At 47.7% G+C, this 23,649-nt stretch overlaps 1 protein-coding gene across 2 annotated transcripts in view; it reads left to right on the forward strand.

Annotated features, from left to right (window-relative positions):
- LOC119399975 (receptor-type guanylate cyclase Gyc76C) overlaps positions 1-23,649 on the forward strand; it is a 282,517-nt gene that overhangs the window by 121,917 nt on the left and 136,951 nt on the right. Inside the window, exons 2-3 of one of the 2 annotated variants that reach the window (XM_049417913.1) lie at positions 485-861; positions 3,310-3,654. In XM_049417913.1, the coding sequence (XP_049273870.1) occupies positions 505-861; positions 3,310-3,654 (702 nt within the window). In that variant the 5' untranslated portion in view covers positions 485-504. Of the gene's footprint in view, positions 1-481; positions 862-3,309; positions 3,655-23,649 lie in introns of both variants that reach the window. The other variant, XM_037666878.2, reaches the window with a different exon arrangement.

The raw sequence follows: 23,649 nt of genomic DNA on the forward strand, positions 1-23,649 counted from the left end.
GAGAGAGATTGCGAGTGGTCGTCTCTGCACATCGTAGCGAGGACACTCGCAGTAGATATGCTGCAAAGTCTCCTCGGTACCACAGACGTCCCAAAGAGCATTGTCAGGCATCCATCCCTATGCGAAACGGAAATGACTGTGAAAACCAGTCTTAGCCATAACCGGCATATCAGAGTGGCCTCTCTTCGGCGGAGTCCACTTGGTATTTGAAACCGTAGCAACGCGTTCAGGTGGTGTTGCCGGACTGTGACTTGGGTGTGTGCTCCCCCTTTCTTTCTCTTTCTCTCTTTTCTTTACTTTTCTTTCAATCTCCCCCATCCAGGGTAGCATACCAGTTTCTCTATGCTGGTTAACATCCCTGGCTTTCCTCTCTCTCCGGTTCTTCCACCTTTAGTTCTGTCTAGTCTTTTCGTGGTAACATGTAATAAGAACTTGCCGATTGGTTGACCTGACGTCAAGCTATGGTCCTTGGTGTTCTCAGGAGCCCCGCCAGGAGTCGGTGCGATGGGACCGGGTGGCGGGGTACCAGCGGCGCCGTCCAGGCTCCCGGTACCCCTCCTGCTTCTGTTCCTACTCCTGCTGGCGCCCTGCATGTCCTTCATACGGGCCGACGACTCGTCGGCGGCCTCGAACACTCCTTCTGCTACGCCGCCGTGGTCTCCATCGACGGCGGCGACGAACGCGTCCGGAAACACCGCGGCCAATGACGTCGACAACTCCCTCGAAACGGCGTCGCCGTCGTCTTCCAGGAGCCCACACGCCCACGAAGACCCGGGCGTACCCGGGCCGCGGGGTTCGACGGGAAGTACGAATGTCACGGAGAATACAGGAGGAGGTGGACCAGGGGGCGCTGCTCACCAGGTACGCACTCGAGCTTAACCCTTTCGGACGCCACCTATGAAGAGCTGTCTGTAAATGTGTCAAATTGATACAAGGCTATTTCAAGGCATGCACTCAATAGTCCGCTGCAACAAAAAGTAATGTCATAATATGTTCATTTGAGTGTTTTATAGTAACTAATCCTAATTAAGTTATAGTCAAATGTCTATTTATCCTGAAGTCATTGGTGCTCTGTTTTCGCATAAATAGAATGCAATCCCTGGCTAGAAATATAATGCAAGTTCATTTTTGGTTATGTCCATTTTGAGCAAAGAAAAATTATAATTTTACATGGCTCGCAGGAAGCGGCACATCGAACGACTCGGCGAACGTGGTACTGCCTTCAGCAAAGTGATCATATGCAACATTACACTGGAAAATGAAGTTAAATGAAGACAGATTTATTATGCAGGAGGTTCAATTCATCCAAAGCTCGTTATATCTCGCTCTTTCGCAGCCCCTAGTTAATAAAGACAGCAACAACAAGTGGTGTGCACAATTGCGTGCATAGCGTGTCAAAGGGTTAAGGTAGCCCTAGCTATCGGAGAGGAAGCGATGCACATACAACCTTGGCAACAAACTCCCTGCGGAGCCATTCTATTGCTTTGACAATAGAATGTTAGGCTTAGGCCAGTCGTCAGACCCATCCCTGAAACAGCGGAGATGTTTTAGGGATGGGTGTGACGACAGATGAGTGTCCGTCGCATGTCACGCTATGGTTCCTAGATACACCCACAGATTGCGTAACTGCCTCTGTCGCGGATGAAGAGGCAGCCGCACGGTGAAAATGGCTTGAAGGGGCGGCTGGATTGTGAATAGGGCCTAAAGGCACAGTCGCTGCAGGGGCAGTAGTGGCAAGGACTGCCACACGTCCTTTTCCGTGCATCCCTACTTGTCGGATAACGTAATCACAGACTCCCATACAAGATCACAAAACATCGTATAAAATCACAAGGGAAACGCAGGATTACCGCAGCTCCGCTGCTTCTGCAGATTTCACACTGGGTAAAACTGGGGTGTTTTCTTTTGTGTGTGTGTGTGTGTTTTTCTGTAACCTGCCTGTGACACACCTGACCACAGCTCTGGGCAGGCCGGTTCCCGATTATTCTTGATTATTTTAATCTCTTCCGATAATATAAGAAGCGCACGACAGGAGCAGTCGAGTTTATTCTAGAACTAACGGGGACATCAACGATAACGCTGAAATCTTCAATACCGTTTGTGTAAATGCCGACGCACCTTACCCGATCATCAGTCTTGTCCACGACCGACGGTAGTGATCGGTGGTATCGTTGTGCTTTGGGTGTAACTTATCTAGCTGGGCACAAGTACAATCACTTCGTAAACAGTTCAATCACTTTGCGCTTGAGTTCGGTGCACAGCCCGTCCACGTCTGTGTAGAGTGCTCGAGCAGGCGGCTTTGCCTTTGGGGGCGACACCTTGCGGTGGTTGCTGGTCCTGATGTGGTGCGCCCATTAGCGTGCGCGGCCTAACAGACATGCAGACCTGCTATGCACAAGGACAACCGCAAAGAGTGCCCTTGTTTAACCAAAGTCGCATTCGGCCTCAGGGCGCATGCGGCATCTCCATGCCAAAGAATGACACGTTTGGCCTGATAACACGCGCCCGACTCCTTCAGAACGAGCGATGCGCGCTTTGTGGCTGTTCCGAGATAACGTGGTCACATGAAAAAAGTGATGACCTGGACTAATGCGCGAGGCTGGCAAAACAAAGGCGCTTACTAACATCATTTATGGTTTAAAGCAATGTGCGCAGATCGGCATGTCTATTAGAACGCGCATGCACTAAGGCACATCACGTCAGAGCCCGCAACTGCCGCAACGTGCCACACTGCAGAGCAAAGCAGGCTGCTCGCGCACTCTACACCGTCGTGGACGGGGCTTTGCTTCAGCGTCACGTCAACGTGACAGTATAAATGCGCACAATCGTGTACACATACGCGGGCTGGCTTTCTCTTCCACCGTTCCAGCCCGCTCCGTCGAAGTTCTCAATTCTTTCTTTGTCATCTGTTCGCGTGCATTTTACCGACGTCACTTCCGTGACGGAAATGTCGATGTAGTATCGGTAGATCCCGGCATAAAACACTTTCTTGTTAAAGTATACTTGGTGCAGGTTAGCTGAAACGTCCTGTATATGTGCACAATCGCGTAGGCATAGAGAGGGCTGCCTTCCTCTCTCACCGTTCCAGCCCGCTCCTTCGAAGTCCTCGGTTATTCTTTGTCATTGGTTCGTTTGCATTTTACCGACGTCACTTCCGTGACAGAAGGGATGTCAGTGTAGTATTCGCGGACCCCGGCATAAAGCACTCTCGTGTTAAAGTATATGTGGCGCAAGTTAGCTGAAACACCCTGTATATGCGCACAAACGTGTATACATACAAAGGGCTGTCTTTCTCTCTCACCGTTCCAGACGTGGAAGTGCCCGGTGGCGCCCACGGAGGAGCCGCCGGGGACGCCCAAGACTCTACTCGTCGCCTACCTGAGCAACGTGGGCGGCACGGACAACCTGCGCCGCCAGGGACTGGTCGTGTCCGGCGCCATGACGTACGCCATCGAGCTTATCAACCGGAACCGGACCATACCGGGCTACCAGATGGCGATGGTCTACCGCGACACCCGGGGCGAGATGCTGCACGGTACCAGGGCGGTGGTGGAATGCCGGGATATGGGCGCCAAAGCCTTCTTCGGTCCCGAGGACTCCTGCTACGTCGAGGCTGCGCTCGCCGCCTCGCTCAACTTGCCCATGATCTCATACGTGAGTGACCGCATGCCTTGGTTGCATCCATGCTTGCTTGCTTCTTCTTCTGCCATCATCAGGCATTATGAAAATCCTATGCCTGTGTTCGCAAAATAATCCTTACGCCGTGTTTCGCTTAGATTAACAATGGTCAGCATGCGAGTTCGTGAAGGAAACACGTCGCACCGTGCTCTACGCACTTTGCGACGAAGGTGCTGCCGACAGTGGCGAAACACGAAAGTTCTCTGGCCCTGGCATTAGTGATGCTGGCAAAGGACTGATAACCGCGAAGCGGCACGGCGTAACTGGTCCCCCAGTGATACGGACTAACCACTGACACTGGAAAAGTAGTGATACATGTACGGCATAAAAAAATTTATTGAAGACCTGCAGAGCGTGTCTCGACACGTAGCGGACCGCTCCCACGTGGAACTTTGCCAGTGGTTGGGCGTATAGCCACTTCCGGTGTCGGCGCGCTACGTAGTGGATGTAACATTGTTCATCAATGATAGCGACCTATCAGTTGCCTTCATTCATTATTAAGAAGTTTTCTTTTTTAAAATCTGGCAGACATTTCCAACTTTGCAGATCGTTACGACAACTTCCTACGAAAGTTACTGGAAGGAAGTGTGGCGTCCGTATGCGAACCGAACCGTGCGTACAGCAACTTCCCGCGCTTCCTGCAAAACGTCGCAGGCACAGCATTGCTCTTCTCTTATTGTTATAGCGCTTTACGCGTGCTCTATATGCACAAAAAACATTATGCGAGGCAAAGGTAACACCAGTTAATAATAATAGCTTCTGAACATCGCACTAGTTCAGTTCTCAAAAACGACAAGGGAAACTAGATATAAGATATTTATTTTGTTGATTCGGCCGGCGTGCTTGGAGGGCGACGACACGAATTCAAAGAATTTGTCCACACGAAAAGTTTCGCGAGCTTTCTTTTTTTCATTGCAGTACGGATTCTTTCGCGTATTTCTGTGTTCTCAACAGCGAAGTGGCTGGTGCTCGAGTGTTTCGTCGGTGTCACCGTCCTCGACTGTGCAGCACTTGTTTGCACCGACTTCTTTGTGCTACCGCCAGCAAAGATAAGGAGGGCCGCACAGCACTGTAATTATATCAAGACACGTACACTGTCTCCGCGGAGGGCACCGCCTGGCCGAGGAGTGACCTGTGCCGTGCCGTCGGCACAGTCTTTCTGGCAGAAATCAAGACGCCGAAAACCGGCTGTTGTCCGCTTCGAACCGGTCTGCGAAAACTGGTTTCCAGTTCAAACCGGTCGCCGAGAAGCAGTTTTCTGGCTTTAAACCAACCTCGACGACTAGTTTATGGCATGTAACCGGGCGCCGACGACTGATTTCTGGCTAAAAGCTATCGACGACGGGTTCTTGGTATTGCCGGTTTCGGTGCGTAAACGGACGCCAACGAATGGTGCGTGGTATATAATTGGACGCCGACTACCTGTTTCTGGCTGAAAGCGGTCATCGATAACCGGCTAAAACCGGTCTGCGAAAACTGGTTCCCGGTTCAAACTGGGCGCCGACAACCGGTTTCTGGCTGTAAACGAACCCCGACGACCACATTATAGAATGTAACCGGCTGCCGACGACCGATTGTTGGCTAAAGGCGGTCGTCGACAACCGGTTTGTGGTATTACCGGTTTCTGGTTGTAAGCGGACGCCGATGAATTGTTCGCGGTATATAACTGGACGCCGATGAGCTGTTTCTGGATGAAAGCGGTCACCGACAACCGGTTTAATGGCTGGTGGCGACGCGGTTTATGGATCTGGCGCAACCGGATGACGAAGACCGACTGGCTTGTGGTATGTCCGGTTCCTGGCTATAGCCGGGTCCCTGATGATTCGTTCCTTGCTATAAATGGACAAAGGGGACCAGTTCATGATCTAAATCTGGACGCCGATAACCGGTGTCTGGCTGAAACCAGACGATGACGAGCGGTTTAGGGTAGAACTGGACGCCGGCGAAAGCTTTCTTTACACGTGTGAGGGATTATTTACTTGGCCTCATTAACCACCTCAGTTAATGAGGTCAACTAACAAAATGGCGACACCCATAGCCGCGGTCGAAGGCTTATCGTGCCTCCAATGGAGGCCGAAACGGTGTTCCCAAAAGTGCGTTTGCTAGTCTCTGTCAACAAAGATGCTGATGTGCGAAATAATGCGACAAAACGAATCACGTTCCCAAACAATGCGATAACAAACGTACCAGGTTATTGATTGACTTGGCTTTTGCACCGACTGCATGGTGGCCTGGTGGCTTTGCCCAACACCCTGTAGTGTTGCTTTGCCCATAGTTGCGAGACCAGCCTTAACTTACGTCAGATGTAGTCAAAACACTTGATGCAATGTGCTCGTGGACTGCAGGTGCAAACAGAAAGCATTTATTTCAAATGGAGTACATTTTATTTGTCAGTATATTTATGAAAAGTGGCGTTATATTTTTATACGTGAAGCTGAGTGTCACGTGACCTGCCTCACAGCCGAAGAACAAGCCTAGCTTTTCCCGTGTAACAGGTGTCAACTGCAGTTGGCGGTAATTGTAGTTCACACCGGTTAACTGAGGTTTGTCGTAACTGAGGTTAGCGAGACAGCGTAACGACGGTATAACCATTTGCGACAAGTACGGCATCCTGATTTGTAGGCGTGGCTTACTTTTGCCATTTCCGCGCACTATTGGCCAGGAAGATACCACAGACACTGAGCTTATGGCAAATTAAGCATTCTTGTTGCCTGAAATTTCTTTATATTCCTTCTGGTTGAAATATTTTGCCACACACGATCGCTTCAGTGACGGCATTACCGTGTTTAACGAGATTTTGGAAGTGGGGTGTTTCGGCACGAACTTTAAATTATCTTTTTTTTTTACCTTTTTAGGAATGCCCGCTGCCAGCAGATAACTAACGAATTTAATTTGAGTGGGTCGTTGAATTCGTTTTTTTACTGAGATAATGTAAAAAAGTAAAAGGAGATATTTATGAAGAAATATAGCTTGACTAACTGTGCAATAATTAGGTACTTATTTACGCTGTCATTGCAATTAATTGCTCTAAAATACACTGTAATTGATTGTAGCTCTTCCACTCGCTCTGAATTCGTTCTCCAGAAGCTTGGCATCAGATTATGTAAATTTTACGCTTTTATAGAGAGTTCACCATAATGTGTGTCACAAAGGGATAAGACAGCATCGCTGTATAGAACCACCTCGGCCAGCCGCGGTTGGGCGCTCAGCGTGCAGCTTTCGGAGCGTCGTCGCGTTCTTCTTCTTCGGGCTCGCTTGCGAAGAGGCCACCGCGGCAGGCGAGCAGCGGCAGAGGCATCGGCGTCGCTTATCTCTCGGACGTCTGGGCGACGGGATGTGGTGGTTGCTGGCGGGAGATAAGGGGCTCCGAGGCCAGCCCGTGCACATATACAGGAGATAAATATAGCCCGTCCGCGAAGGCACGTTATTGCGGCAAGAGCGCACGCGCTGCCGCATCGAGCCTTGCCGAAGTTTCTCGAAGAAAAGACGGTCGCGTCGCTAACAGCTGTCGAGAAGCGAGGCGCAAGGTGTACTCGAAGATGTTATTTTCTTTTTGTAGCGCGAAGTAGCCTACGCGTGTACCTTATATAAGGTACACGCGAATAGTCCGAGCCGTATATGGCTTGGACGATTCCCAGGCCAAGGGCATGTGACGCCGTACACGATGTTCATTGCGTTGCTTTTTTAGTCCACCTGTTCATCTGTTACGTTCTGCCTACAGTTCGGAACACTCCGGTATGTTACGCTATATGTCGCCAAGGTAACGACACTGCGCATAAAATGACGGTGCGCCAAATTCTTTGAACTGTGAACTTTATGAACAATAATAAATGTTGGGTTTTACGTCGCAAAACCAAGATATGATTACGAGAGACGGAGTGATAGTGGAGAGCTCCGGAAATGTCGACCGCCTGGGGTTCTTTAAAATATGCGTGCACCTAAATCTAAGCACACGGGCCTCTAGCATTTCTCCTCAAACGAAATGCGGCCGCATTTCGTTGGAGAAGAAATGCTACGCGTAGAGGCCCGTGTGCTTAGATTTTAGGTGCGCGTTCCAGAACCCCAGGCGGTCGAAATTCCCGGAGCTCTCCACTACGCGTCCCTCGTAATCATGTCGTGGCTTTGTGACGTGAAACCCCAACAGTTATTAGCTCTGTATTTTTCCCAGCCCAGGGAACACTGCACACGAGATGATGATGCTTGCAGCGTTGCTTTGTAGTCCATCTGTTATGTGTTCCTTTTTTGCGTGTAATTCGCGACACTAGACGTAACGTTCTTCGTCGCCAAGATAACGAAACTGCGCACAAGGGGGCGGAGGGCCAAGTCCTTTGAACTATGAACTTTATTGATTTCCAACATTAGGAACATTAGGGATGATGAGGGCCGGGGTCAGAAGGTATCTACACGAGGTTGACTCGGACCACAGCTCAGTACAAAATGGCAGTGATAGGCAACGTATACAGCACAATAAAACGAAATGCATAGAGTGGAACAGTTCCACTAACATAGTTGGTAGAAATTCAGTCGAGCGTCCGCGGTAAAATAGATAAAATAGCACGGTAAAATAAAGACAAGCGCGAACTCAGCGAACCTGACCTGGCCAACCTTGACCCAGCCTGCATGTCCTGCACCGCCACAAAAACCCTGTACTGCAAACTACGGAAACCAATATAGCATGCACGCGTACTCTGTTTTCTGGGATCTTTCTCTCTCTCTCTCTGTCTGTCTTGGACCTGCCTGTCTCCTCTCATATGTTTGTTCCATGCGATGTTTTTTCTAAGTTCGGTATAGTAGCTACCAGCCCAAGTCAAGACGCTGATGCAGTTACGGGAGAAACGTACAGCACCGACTGGGAACACCAGATCTGCCTTCGCGTGTTGCTTACAGCTCTTGACGTTCCCAGTTCTCGTCCCCCCCCTCTCTCTCCTTCTTTTCAAGCCCATTCATTGCCTCGGCGCGTGTGTGCCAAAGCAATCGGAGCACTTTATGGCCCTCAATCGCCGTTCTGCCTCTCGGAATCAATTTGGCCTCCGGAGCGCAGTGTGAGTGACGGTCGTGAGTGGATAGTGTGTACGGAGAGCAAGCGATGGGCGTGCGATGCGCATAGCTTTATATACTTATTTATATATAAGAGTGCCTTATGTGCGTACGACGCGTCGTCGTTAGTGAGCTAGCTGCGCAATGTGCCGCCGAACGAGGCACGATTGAGACGCCATCTAGCGCTCCTTTCGGTCGAATTTGTCCTTTCTTAGGCGACTGCGAGCCAACTCTTGTGAGCTTTTGCTCGGGAGGCTCCTCTGATAGATAGTTTTTATATCGCGTGGCGATACAGTAAATACGCAGTGGTGTATGCGCAATGCCAGAGTGTTGTTGCTATTCGAGTCTCTTTGTATGCTAGTATTACACACAACTAGTGAAACAGACAGACAGTTAAGCCAAGGAAAGCATAGGAGACATTACATGGGATTTTGTTTACTGTAGGGTAATGATTTTGAGAACCATTACAGTGAGAATAATTGTGTAATGATTCTGAGATTCATTACACTACAGTGAGAATGATTGTGTAATGATTTTGAGAATCAATACACTGCAGTGAGAATAATTGTGTAACGATTCTCAGAATCATTACACTACAGTGAGAATGACTGCAGTAAGAATCATTGCAGTGGGAATCGTTACACTACTGTTAAGAAAACCACAAATAATCTCTCCTATGATTTTCTACGCTTAAATGTCTGTCGGTTTCATTAGTTGTGTATACTAAAGAATAAACTGGCCCCTACTTTTGTATGCTAGTAAATCATACATTAGTCATAAGGGACACTATCTTTTATGTATGTTCGTGAGTGCGTTTGTATGTGTGCGTGCATATACACACATGCAAAACTGAAAAATTTCGGGCGGGGGGGGGGGTGCGGAACGTCTGAACCCCCCAACCGCCCCTCTCCCTGACTACGCCAGTGCTAAGTGCGGTAGTTGAATAGGACCTGCAATCTTCCTCCTACGCTGTCAGAGAATGTGGGCAAAAAGAGGCACCGGAAGGCACTGCCTTCAAAAAAAAAAGAAAAAAAATGGAGAGGGTGAAGCATGTATGGAAGGGTGTTTCAGCCTCAGTAACGTGAAACCTGTATAGGGGCGAAGCATGTGGGGTGCGCCGGTGTTTCCCACAGTAAAATCACTGCTAATGGCGAATGAGAGACAGAAGAAAAATTAGACACAGAGACCCGCAGTCCGCTTTTAATTAACGTGCATGCTGCGAATCTTTATCGTTCAACTACGCACAAGAGAAATCTCCCACCGGCACTACATTGCAGGTCAATATCTGGTACCTATATATACGGGGCGGCCGGTGAACAGTTGTGAAACGCAAGCAGTCGGTTTTTTCAATCAAGAAATTCCCTAGCAGACGCTGCCTGCGTCGGCGTTGTCTCTCGCGGGCGAGGGCGCGTTTTCGTTCCTTGCGAGCTGATAGTTCAGCGTTCATCGCAGAAAGAGCGTTTCCATAGTCAACTAACTCGTGCCGTTCGCTCTCTCTCTCTCTCATGACGATGCACGCCGCGACAGCAGGCGACGACGACGATGCAGGCCGACACGCCGAGACCCTAAGGCGCTTCGGCCATAAAAAAAATCACAGCATATCCACGGAGTGAATGATGATGAGTGGGCGAAGCTGCGGAGGTTCATCGGTAAACCGTGAATCTTCCGTGAATTCTGCCCAGTACATCATCACCGACGTGAGATCGGGCGCGTTTATACTAAAGGTTCGATGAGTTATGACGACTTGCAGCTCACTTTAATTTTACATGTACGCTGTGAATTTTCATTGTTTAGAAAACCATTGCTTTAGAAAAATCTGGCGTCTTTCGTTAAGCAGCTGGCGTCTTTTCGTTTTGCTTTAGAAACATCTGGCGTTCTTTCGTTCTGCTTTTACAAAACATCTGGCGTCTTTCGTTGGTTTATTTCATCAATCAACGGCGTTTTGAACAAAATTTTTATTGTTTAATCACGCACAGGAGAAATCTCACCAGGCACTACCTAGGAGGTAAACAATAGCTGCTAATGGGAATGAGAGACAGAAGAAGTCGGCTTTTAGCTAACACTTACACTTCTACTTCTACTAACGTTTCCTACTGGAACATGCCAATGGCTGCTAATGGGGAATGAGAGACAGAAGAATTCGGCTTTTAGTTAACGCGCACGCTGCGAATTTTTTATTGTTCAACAACGCACAGGAAAAATCTCCCACCGGCACCACCTTGGAGGTCAAAGCGTAAGACTTGTTACGGACTACGACTACTACTACTGCCTACTACTACTACGACGACGACTACGAGGGACGAACGGGTGCCGCCTTAAGGAGCTTCGCCCCTAAAAAGGGGAGGGGGGAGGATTGATAAATGAAAAGGTGTTTCGGTTCACGAATTTCAGCACGTCGTGCCTGCTCGCTATAAAGCGCAGGCCTTGCTTTGAAACAGCTTTGCACTGCACACTTTTTTCGCGTTGTTGCGGAAGCGTTAATTATGAAACGACTCGCGCCGATCATACAGCAAGCTAGATCCGCTGAACCCGGTAAGCTGACTGCAATCTACATGCGGAAGTCAGACGCTTTAAAATCATTCCTAACGCAAATTTCGTTTCCGGGGTTAACGAAGTCATTTAATTTATGCCGCGAAGTATACATGGGATTGTTCAGAGGAAAACAATAAAACCTTGTTTCAGGATGTCTTTCCGGTCCGAGAGAGCCGTCCGCCTTGGACAAAGAAAGAACCATTTTCTCGCTGTTCGGCGCAATAAACGTTTGTTCCTCTTCACCGGGAAGTAATGCGCCGGAGGGTACGTTTCCGCCTTTGCCAATGACAGTAAGCTTTGTTACAAGTTTCAGCCTAGCTAATGCGCCTCTTTATCGCGATCGTCGTTTTCTTGCTGATATTTTTTTCTTACGAGTGCTTACTAACTCGTCGAGCTTATCACCGCTTTTGCACATTACATACTGTGCGCATCTGAACATACGCACAAGGTATATGCGAGGAAGCGTTAAAGGGGCCATGACAGCCAATTTTCGATCATAATCCGTGTTATGTGTGTTAATCCCTGTGTGTTAACAAATAAGCCGGCGATATTCTAGCGCATTTGGTCGGGCACCTAATTGACAACTGAACATTTTATAAAGACGACAGCGGCCTGTGAGTCGGGCAACACTGGCGCACTTGCGAGCCGTGACGTAACAAGCTGCTTGCTGTGAGATTTTTCTCCCTGGTCAGCTGCGCGTACAATCGAGCCATTTCAGCTTTCTTCGGCTTAACATTTAAATCGAACGATTTGCAGCGGCTGAATCTTTGGTAGAAGACGACTGCTCCGCTCTATGCGGCACGTGACGTCACACACGCCATGGTAGAATTGGCGGTCGCCGGCGGTGGGCGGGGTTTATAGCCGGCTACTTCTAGGGCTTTTTTTGTACTGAAATAATCTTTCATAGTGCACTTCTCATATGTGTATAGGTACAATAGATCGTCTACTTCTATTTTCCGCGGAAAACCGCAGATTGTTGGGTAACCATGTCATGGCTCCTTTAAGAAACAGAAATTACTTATGCCGAAATCCACCAGATGGAGGAAGAGCAGATGACCAGTGACCACTAGGGCGTCTCGATGTTTCCGCCTCCTCCGCTATGAAAGCGGCGGCGCTGGCATCGAGGCATCCCAACGACCGCGCGCACTTTAGGCGCTCCGCTCGTGCCTTATGTCCCGCATCATTTCTGGTCATTATATCGACCGTAACTATAAATAGATACAATGTGGCAAAAAAACAAAAACAAAAAGACATAGTTTGTGCTAATCCAACAGTATTTACCCGCACTCTACCTGCACTCGCTGTCGTTGAATAGTTCTGGCTAATGTCGGCTACTGTTCGCTTATGTGGGCTAACTGATGGCTGCTCCTGGCTATTGTTTGTTAGGTTCTCTAACTGGTGGCTGCTCTTGCCTAATACTAGCTTCTCTTGGCTAAACTGATGCCTACTCTTGGCTAAGTGGTGACTACGTTGAAATACTCTTGGCTAGCGTTAGTCTTTGGTTTACTTACGACTAGTGTTGGCTACTATAGCTCACGTTAGCTTGTCTTGGTACAGTCTTGGCTAACTGATGGCTACTCTTGGCTTAATCATGACTACTTTAGGCTACTTTTGGCTAACGGACTTGGATAACCGATCACTACCGTTAACTACCTTCGGCTCACGTTAACTCGTCTTGACTAACTGGTGGCATGCTGTTGGCTAAATGATGACCACATTAGGCTACTTTTAGCCAACGTTGGTCTTGCCTTAAGATGACTGCGGCTGTTCTTGGCTCATGTTATCTTGTCCTGGCTAACTGGCGGCTACTCCTGTCTAAATGATGAACACTTCAGGCTACTCTTGGCTAACGTTAGTTGCTTTGTTGATGGCTTCTGTTTGCTGCTCTCGGCTAATTCTAGCGTGTCTTGGCTAACTGATGGCTACTCTTCGTTGGTGATGGCTACTGTTGAACAGTGTTATGTGTGTAATTTTAGCTGGTCTTGGCTAACTGTCATCTGCTGTTGAGTAATGTTCGCTGTCAAGGTAAGTGCAGGTAATTAGAGGTAAATAATGGTAATGTCTTCTCGCGTTTACCGCTTCTTTCGAATCTCTTACTTCAAAACTAAACCAGAGCCCAACTGCACCTTACCCTGACATAGTTGATGTAGCGCTGAAAGACAAAAACTTGCTCCTTATTTTTGGACAAGACTTAGAAACAGAATGCACAGGGCGAGCGCTGCTTCTCGTTTTTCAGCGCTGCATCAACTGTGTCAATATTCCAACTAGCCCAACTTTACAACGAGAACAAATGACGTACAGCAGGAACAACGATGTACCTACCAGCCCAGTTAATTAGGTGCACCCCTGTAGCCCAGCTTTCCATTTTGTTGCACGTTACCCCTCTCACCCCTATCTGGAGAAACTCGCTGCGGGGAATTTCTCAACGCGACTGCATTTCCTGTCTCGCTCAGAGCTTATAGCCTGTGTTGCAGTACGCACCAACGTTCTGTAAACGTTGGGACGCACGGCCTCACTACATACGGGGCCTTCACCGCGAAAGTAACGACCGAAGACGCCGAAACCTTTTGCCAGACTAATCTAAATGCGCAAAGCCGCTCGAATAAATTTTTGGCCGCCCGCGTCGTGTATACTGCGAGATAATCTCTCCCTGCACGTGTATATATAAGCTTCGTGCAGTCCTTCTTTGGTGGGATGTCCTTGTTTCTTTTTAACGGCTCTCGTATGTAAACGGTTTCGGGATAATATCCGGCCGTGTACGTGACCTTGAATGCGCGCGGCCTTTCGAAGCGCGGCATTGCCTTAGCGGCAGGCAGGCGCTCTCTGCTTTACGACTTCCAAGTCGTTTGTCCGTTGCGCTGCTCTTCGGCGCTTGCCGAGATTGAATTCTACCCCCCCACCCCCTGCCAGTTAGTTTTACGTCGGCTAGCGGAAAGGCAAAACCTAACTGTGGGACTTGGTAGAGCTAGTCAAGTCGATGCTTACTGCGGTCGAGGCTTACCATCGATAAATCCGGCAGATGCACTATACACTCTAAGAAAAAAAGGCGTCCTTTGACTTCTTTGCTACACATATGTGGCTCTCACATGTATGTGAGACATGTGACTCCCACATGTCTAAGAGTCACAACGTGACTCTTAGAGAGTCACGTTGACTCTCTTTAGGAGAGTAGTGGGACGCACGACTTTCCGAAAGAGAGTAGCGTGTCTTTTTAAGCAGAGTTATACATCCTATGACTCTCCTAAAAAAGAGTCAACGTGCCTTTCTAAAGAGAGTTATACATATGGGAGTCACCCGTGTAGCAAAAAAGAGTCAAGCACACCTTTTTTTTTTTTTTCTTAGAGTGTAACTCGGAGTCTGTGGTGAGATTGAAGACATCTGTAGCAGGTTTTACTAGTTCTGCATTGTAGTACGGTGGTGCTTCTGTTGGTAAAGCATCCATCGGTGGTATACCCATTCAGCGTTTCTTAATCCAGTGCTGTGAGGCGGTCGGTGAAGGGCGGGGCAAAAAAAAAAAAAAAAATCCACCACCAAGAAGACAGCAAGTTATGGAAGCGTCTCCCGATCGACCGCTCCATCTTCTTCTTTCAGCGTTACAAAGTTTCATCTTGTTTTTGCTATTTCCATACACGCTGATATACCCGCCGTTTACCTTTGGAAGTCGGTCGAGCCAGCTTTTGAATCCTTTGCCGACCGGATTATGTGGGAAAAGCCTAATCGGCTTTTGCCGTGTTGTGGTTACCGCTTCCTACCGGGCGCCCGGGAGTCACGTCTTGGCTCGGCCTGCACACGCACGGTATACGCGAGTTCGTCTTCTCCCCTGGCTGGTGCTGTCTTCTACTTTAATTTTCATTCGCTTGTGTCCTTTTTATTGTTATTTAAATCACCTCGGCGTCGCCAGTGTGTGTTTCTTTAATAACGTTTGACCGTCCTTATCTGCCTTGCCGCACGGCGTGCTGGTAGTTCTCGGAACGACGCGCCGATGCCGCCGCTGTGCTCGGTCGTTGTTGGCTGTATGAGGAGAGCGTGTTACGAATAATACTTGCGCTGGTCTTCGCTTTTTTTTTTCTTTTCGTGTTTCGTGTTCTCGCGTAACCACAATCGAGACACTCACTCTTCCCGCATCTTGGAAAGGTTGCAGCCCGCACAGGCGGGAACAGAATAAAGAAGAAACGAATAATATTAATTTTAATTGCTGGGGTACAACGTCCGAAAGCCAAGATAGAATTATGAGGGACGCCGCAGTGGAGGACTCCGGAAATTTCGACCATCTGGTGTTTTTTTAACGTGCACTAACATCGTAGAGTACACGGGCCTCTCTACCTTTTCGCCTCCATCGAAATGCGGCCGGGATCGAACCCGCGACCATCGAGTCAGCTGCCGTGTACACCGTAGCCGCTTCACCACCGCGGCGAACTAAGAAGAAACGAAAACGCGGCGCTGTTTCTTCTTCACTCTGTTCCTGTCCGCGTGCATTGTAACCTTTCCAAGACGTGGTACCAACCGCCCACTAAGCCTTCCTTACAAATTACAGCATATCCACGGGTAAATGATGAAGAGCTTGGGCGAAGCTCCTGAAGCAATCATGTGTACACCGTGAAATGTTCAGTGGTTTCGCCCAGCAGTAATCAAAGCGATACGCCGCTTTGATTATTTTTCCTTTTACCGTTTTTCCTTCTTTTTTTATTTTTCTATTTTTCTTATTTTTTAATATTATTTATTTATTTATTATTTATTATTTATTTTTATTTTTATTTTGAATTTGTTTTTTGTGTTTTTATTTATTTATTTTTCTATCTTTATGCGACAGCGCCATCTAGTATATCGTCACCCAACTGCAGTTTGCATGCATCTCTATGGGACAGCGCCATCTATTATACTGTTCGGGAGGTACTGCCGCGGTTACGCCTGACATGGGACAAGGTGTGGGGATTGAGGCTTGCCCGTCGCCTGCAAAATCCACGTTAGGGGCAAATAGCTTTTGGGGTGGTCCAATCGACTTAAAAGAAAAAATAAGATGGCTTTCGCCTTCGAGTCGTCTCGGGCGAAGGGGCCCTGTGAATATCTTAAGTCCACCGCAGGACGAAGGCCTCTTTCGCTGGTCAAACGAGCTTGTGTGAGCTGTTCTCGTTTCTAACAGCGAAGCGGTTTAGCAAATCGTATCTTGTATCTCCTATCACGAAACTATCATCATAAACGGGTGTGTGCCACAAAAAGTGAGTAAATCCCACTACTCACAATTTCCACTAAAAAGGATGAAGGCAACAGTTAGCCCAACAAATGCCTGCAAAACGACGGCGACGAGCCGGAGTCCCCGAGTACGTACAACGAGAGAATACTGCGGAACGGGAAAGGCAACGGCGGCTGCGAGAAGACCCCGAAGCGATGGAAGGCCTACGCCAACGACGACGTGCCCGTAGATATATATGAGAGGTGCGAACGCTTGGTTTCAGCGCGAGGCTCTGTCTCTGGAGTTTGGTCATCCGTGTCGTGTCTGTGACTGTCCGTGGTTTAACTCGAACCTCTCTGCGCTGACCATAAGCGTAGAAACATCCAAGCTAAAGCCTAGCAACGACCTAGAAGCAACCTATAAACAACCTGCATCACCTAGCTAAAGCCTAGAAACAACCTAGAAGCAGCCAGATAAGTCTTCAGAATCGTCCAGTTTCGCTGGTTCAGGCCTTGCGCGACTTAGTGCAAGCTGCGCCAAATTTTTTGTTTATCCCTGCCAACGTCTTGATTTCGTTACTCACTCTACTTTGCATGCATTAACCGTTGTCCACGTAAGCGCTTCTATCCTGTTTGAAACCCAGAGCCATTGAAAGGTGTACGCCTTTCGTGTGAATACCCTTTTTCTCGCGAGCGCCGCCTATTGATCAAACGCGGATGGTGACGTCACCTGTGCGAGGTGCCGAGACGTAATACACTGCACAATGCTATGCGGTGCGTCGCAGTATAAGATCCGCATAACGCTGGCAGAACAGTGACACCTATCAGTTAAAAGGATTGTCGGTTAATGCAGCGCACATGTCAGCTGGTGGGCCTTGTTCCGGCGCATACGTATGAAAGAGGATAGGCTTAGCTTGCAAGGCCTGCCCGCGCGCTACTATGAAATGGTTGCGCAGGCGCAGTCTCTTTCGTCTCGTCTCCTGGGAGATCTAGCAGTTGAGCAGATTATATATATATATATATATATATATGTATATATATATATATATATATATATATATATATATATATATATATATATATATATATATATATATATATATATATATATATATATATATATGAAATGGTAGCGGCGGGAGAAAAATGACTCCGTGGTCGTATATATTGCCAGGGCTTCGGGACTTCGGGACTGCAATTAATTACCGACACGCATAGCGCAGGCTTAATTGAGGCAGGCTTCTTGCATCTCCGCACATAGTGGATCAGAGCAGAAACGTGGGTGACCGACGATATATCTGGTTGACATTAAGAGAAATAAATGAAGGAGCCTGTCAGGCCACGTGATGCGTAGGAAAAAAAAAAACGGAACTGGGTTGCCAGTTAGAGGGATGGAATGGATACCAAGGGGTGGGAAACACAACGGAGGATGGCAGCAGAGTTTGGATGGTGTAACGAAACCTAAACAACGTTCAGGCATACAATATATAGCATATACAGAATGATGTGTAGCGTATCTGGCAGGCATTCTCAAATCACTAATGGCAGTTTACCAGTATCCCCGAAGAGGAAGGTATATAATGCAGCTGCATCTTGCCGGTACTTACCCTACGGGCGTAAACCGGGAGTCTTACGAAACAGGTTCAACTTAAATTGAGGACGACGCAGCGAGCTATAGAAAAGAAAATAATAGGTGTAACCTTAAGGAACAAGAAGAGAGCCGAGTGGGTCAGGGAACAAACGGGGGTTAAGGACATCACAGTTGAAATCAAGAAGAAGGAAGGGATATGGGCCGGGCACGTAGCACGTCGACAGGATAACCGGTGGTCATTAAGGGTAACTGACTGGATTCCAAGAGATGGCAAACGCGTGAGGGAGAGAGAGAAAATTAGGTAGGTAGATGAGATTAAGAAGTTTGTAGGTATAACGTGGCAGCAGAAAGCACAGGACCGGGTTGATTGGCGGAACATGGGAGATACCTTTGACCTGCAGTGGGCGCAGTCAGACTGATGATGATGACATAGAATCAGCGGGTTCCATCATTTAGCATGATCATGCTAAATGATGGAACCCGTCGTGCTGATCTAGTGGTTACCGTGCTCGACTGCTCACCCGAAGGTCGCGGGATCGAATCCTGGTCGCGGCGGCCTGCGTTTCGATGGAGGCGAAATGTTAGAGGTGCGTGAGCTTAGACTTAGACGCACGTTAAAGAGCCCCAGGTGGTCGAAATTATCGTATCCCTCCACTAAGGCCTCCCTCATAGTCATATCGTGGTCTTGGGACGTGAAACCCCTACAGTTATTGGATGCTAAATTATCACGGCGATGATGCTGCATGGTCATGATTATCATGATGATGTTTGAAATGAGACAGTTGTGTCAGCCCACCCTCGCGTACGCTCGCGAGCTTACAGTTTCGCCGTCCGACCCTTTTCACGGCGTGGAGCTATGTCTGAGTCTTTCCCATGTGCCGACGTAGCCAGTATATCGTTCAGGAGACTTTAACCTCGTCTCGTTTAGTGCCCGCGAGACAACGAGAATTTCGTACAAAGTTCACCTGGCGATCAAGTTCCCGTAGTGTTCCATCGATCCTGGCGGAGTCCGCTTTAATGAACCTCCGTTCGCCGCCGAGCACACTCCTTCGTAAGCTCCCCAGGGCGGGCTTTGAAAACTGAGATGAGACAGGCCTACCACTTAACTGACTTGAAGTCGACCGATGTATGCTTCACTTAAGAAACAAAAAAAAAATGAATGAACGAAAGAACCCTTCAAGCCTGTCCTGCCTTCTTAAAAACGGCTCATTTTGTCGAAAGCTTATACGCCGATGTTTTTGCGTTATCTTTTGTCCTTGTATTCAGTCGGCGTTGCAATGCCTTTTGTGAAAATATATCATTACGGCAAACACGTGTCTGTTTCCAGCCTAACTTCGTGCTGGATGTCGTTCGTTATTGTTCTTTATTATTATTTTTTTATTTTCTTCTAGTAGCCGCCGTCAGTCACGTGGCCCGCTTTCGTGGAGTTTATTTGTCTTACTGGAACAAACTACACTAAAATCGCATAAACTACCATCTTTAAAGGTCTCACCTGCCATTTCATTGTATGACATTTTGCGTCGAAGTAACGTTTAAAGACATGTGGTTATGAAAAATAATCTGAGGCATTGAGGGACTACTTGAAGTCGTCTTCACTTTTATTTGGTTGTTTTTGGTGCACTTGATTTGTCGTATATAATATTGTTGCGTGGTTTTCAATGACCTTAACATTGCATAGTGGGATATGTCCGGAAAGGCATCTGGGAAGAAGGTGAAGAAGACTGCGTTCTTTTTTTTTTTTACTGAAATAGAAAATAAATGAAGGAGTTGTTGTCACCATTGCTCGGTGACGGCTACCCCTTTCCACATAGTTGTTAGGATAAAAAAATAAGAAACAAAAATAACAATACGTTCTTGTCCGGGATGTGGTGTGCTTTCCCCGTTGAGTCAGTGCTCTCATTTCCACGTAACATATATTTACGAAAATTGGGATCTACCCGTTTTGTAGCGCCAAGCTACGCAAAAAAAAAAAGAGCGGATTTCACAAGAGAGAAAGCTTCCCAGTTGGCAAAAATTTCTGCTGGCCTGGGGAATCGAACCCTGGACTACCCGCTCTTTACGGGGCGGTCGCTCTACCAATTGCGCTAACCAGGAGGTCAACAGATTAGTTGGCGATGGCGAATGGATCGATAGGCCGAACCGGAGTACCAAATATGGCAAACCGTATGAATTTTCTTATAGAAGCTTTAAGTGAGGAAAAAATCCTTGAACTCGGGGTGGGGTGTCGGTGGAAGCAACGTTTCGACAGGCTTTGTTGCGTTGTTGCTGCTTTGTTGCTGCTTGTCGAAAACGTTGGCTCGAGCGAGATCCCCTGTCCAATTATTTTTCATCTTTTAAAGTTCCATCTTATTCTGCCTTACTCGTAGAAGCTGCGTGCTGCAACTGGGCGGACGCAAACTCTTACCTTTCACAGTGGATTATGTATTTCGGTATTTTTTTTTTTTTTGCATTTGTGTCTGCCTTTTCGAGCAGCCGAGTTTAAGGACTACAATAATGTTTTCAAAGGCGATTAGGTTTTGTTTCTTTAAAGTTCAGTATCGGCTACAAAAAGAAAGAAAAACACCCTGTACCGGAACACTAAAAGTAAATTCAAGGTTCTATCGACAGAACGATCTCGTTACAACGAAGTTTCGCGAATACTCGTACTTACGCAGGTTTCTTTCGTTTCGTTGTATCGTGCAGTTGAGGAATACGCAGCTCGGCATTCCTCGACTTACAGGTCGGCTTGGCTTGGATTTAAAAAAAAAGCAAAAACGTCAAAGAGAACGAAGTTGGCTCGTGTTCTCGGCTGCTGGCATTCGCAAAAGCGCTAGCATTTACTTGTTCCTTTTTTATTTTCTTTGTTTGAATCAGAAGCAGGGTCAACTGCGTACTCAGGCTTGTTGCCGGTTCGTTTATGTCGGCGTGCTTCGCAGTGTTTTTCTTTTTCTTTTTTGCTAGGCCAGAGATTGTTGGCACTGCGCTCTAGCTAGCCAGTACTGCGCCAGCAGGGGCACGTAGCCTGTTCTGTGATTCTTCCCGAAGCATTGAAACTCTCGTTCTAAGGGCTTGCCCTTCGAAAGAAATAAACTAAAATTTATAGCAGAGACTATTGTAGAAGTCTCAAAGTTATCGCCAATTTCATTAAATGTAAACTTTTGTGTTTTTTATTCACCCCCCCCCCCTTTACTTACGTTCAGCCTGTTGTGTATTTTTCAATTTTTTTTATGAACCCTTCTTTATGGCCTAAGAGGGCATAATTGTATCGGAAAAAAAGAAAGTAATGACCTGCAATTTGAGTAGCAACTGCAGTGTCACACTAATTGATTAAGTAATAATTATTAATACAAAGAAGGCAGAGAAGATGTAGGCTTGGAGAGATTAACAATCTTTGAACAGTGGATGTCGCTGGAGCCATCGTTTTGACAAGTGGTTTGCCTCCATCAAATGCGGTCGCATTGGCAGCATTTTGATAGAGGATAGATGGGCCGGTGGGCTTAGATTAATGTAATGGGCACGCACGTTAAAGAAGACCATGTGCTCGAAATTTCCGGAGCCCTCCGCTACGGCGTCCCTTGTAATCATATCGCGGTTTTGGGACGTAATATCCCGACAATTATTGTTAGAAAGTAGAAGTAAGAACAGGAAACATGGACGCCGGAAGAAACAGCATCGTAAACTATACACAGAAAGGTCGCTGCACTCTAGGCACAGGTGTACACAAACGCGACGAGAAACCGTATTCAACGGGTGAATCACCGCGAAAAATGAAACAAAGGAGAACAAAGCGAGGCAGGCAGCATGTTTTGTTTAGCATAACTTTCGAAGCTGTTTGAATAAACAGGCAGTTAGAGGGGGGGGGGGGGTCAGAGTACCGCCGAGCAGGCCGTATGCATGATGCAACTTGAGCATCATTCTTTGGGTGTGTGCGTCACTAGTGCTGTTTACAGCGACGGTCGCGACCCCTGGCATTGTGCAAGGGAAGAGCGCGGCGCTTTTCAATCACGGCACGTCGGATGCTTTGTACGACGGCGGCGCGCGGTATGATATACTAGTCCTAAAAGTAAACCGCGATGCGTCGAAAAATGCGACGAGAAGCTTTTGCACAGGTCACGGTGAATTGTCTGCCGCGAATTTCCTAAATTCTTGATGTCGGGTCCAACGACTATTAAAAGAACTCAGGGTCCCTTATGCGTTCGCTTAAGATGACTCGAGGACAAAAGCATCGTCTTTTTATTCTCAGTCTGTTCTATTGATCCCTCCGCCACCGAAAGCTTTCGGCACCTAACGCGGTTTTGCACGGCCTCCGGGATCGGATGCATTGCAAGCTTTCTGAACGTCACATGACTGCGGGGTCGGCTCACCTATGACCAAGCGACGATGCCATGTGATGACATCATATGACATCACAGCGACGTCATGATGAAACCTGTGACGTCATGATGACGTCATTCGGTGAAGTCATCACATGATGATTTTTTTGCATCACTCGTGTCGACGACAACGCCGACGCGGTGACTTTTCGTGTTTGATGAGGCATCTAGTAAGTCTTTCGCCTTAATAATTACGGGGGTTTTACGTGCCCAAAACTACGATATCATAATGAGGCAGGCTGTATAGTGGAGGACTCCGGAAATTTAGATCACGCGGGGTTCTTTAACGTGCACCTAAATCTAGGTACACAGGAAGTGCGACCACCGCGGCAGGGATCGAAGCCGCGTCTTTCGGGCCAGCAGCAGAGCACCGTAACCACTGTACCGCTGCGACGGCTGTGTCCAATGTACGATCTATGTAGATTGATTGCGAGTTGGTCGTGCCGCAAGCTTCTCGAATTAAAATCCCCTCAATTTTTAACCAAATCGACTGGTATGCCGCATTCTATACGGCCACATTTCCCAGGCATTTGCATTGTAGGCGACTTCTTGCCTCTTATAGTCGGATACAACTTTAGAAGTCCGCAGCATTTCGTCCTAAAAGGCGGATGCACACAAGCCTGCACCAATGGGCGTGCCCTCCGGACTGACGTCATGAGCCGGGCTACCGGTGACCCCGCCTTCGGAGAACATTGCCTAGTGCATAAGCGGGACTATTTCTTTAGTCGCGGAGGCGATCGGCTGCCGCCCTTCGGCCGTCTGGGCGGGGCCTCTACCGACTTCTTAAGTTGTATCCGGCTATAGATAGTTACATGCGGAACTCCAGTGTCTTGTTCGACTTTGAGTTTGCTCTCAAGGTTGGTTGACTGATCTGCGAACTGTGTATGGTCGGTTACAACCTAAGAATACATACAAGCTCCGCCCCCACAACCGCGGCGCACCTGCCAATCGTCGGTGCAAGATTTTCGCGCTAGGCGGTTTGCGTTGTAACCGTAACCACTTGATGGCTGATAATGTAAATACCACGCATATTAATAATTGAAAGTCCGTCGTCCCTATACTTAACCCTTTAAGACCCCACCTATGAAGAACTGTCTGTGAATGCGTCAAGTCGATACAATGTTATTTCAAGGCGCTCGATATTATATTACAATAACATAATGTCGTAATACCTTCATTTATGTGCGTTGTAGTAATCATTCCTAATTACTTTGTAATTAAATATCTATTTATTCTGAACCCATTCATGCTCTCTTTTTGCATAAATAGAATAGAATCTCGGGCTAGAAA

Source organism: Rhipicephalus sanguineus, chromosome 7 (genome assembly GCF_013339695.2).
Source record: "Rhipicephalus sanguineus isolate Rsan-2018 chromosome 7, BIME_Rsan_1.4, whole genome shotgun sequence".
NCBI lineage: Eukaryota > Metazoa > Arthropoda > Arachnida > Ixodida > Ixodidae > Rhipicephalus > Rhipicephalus sanguineus.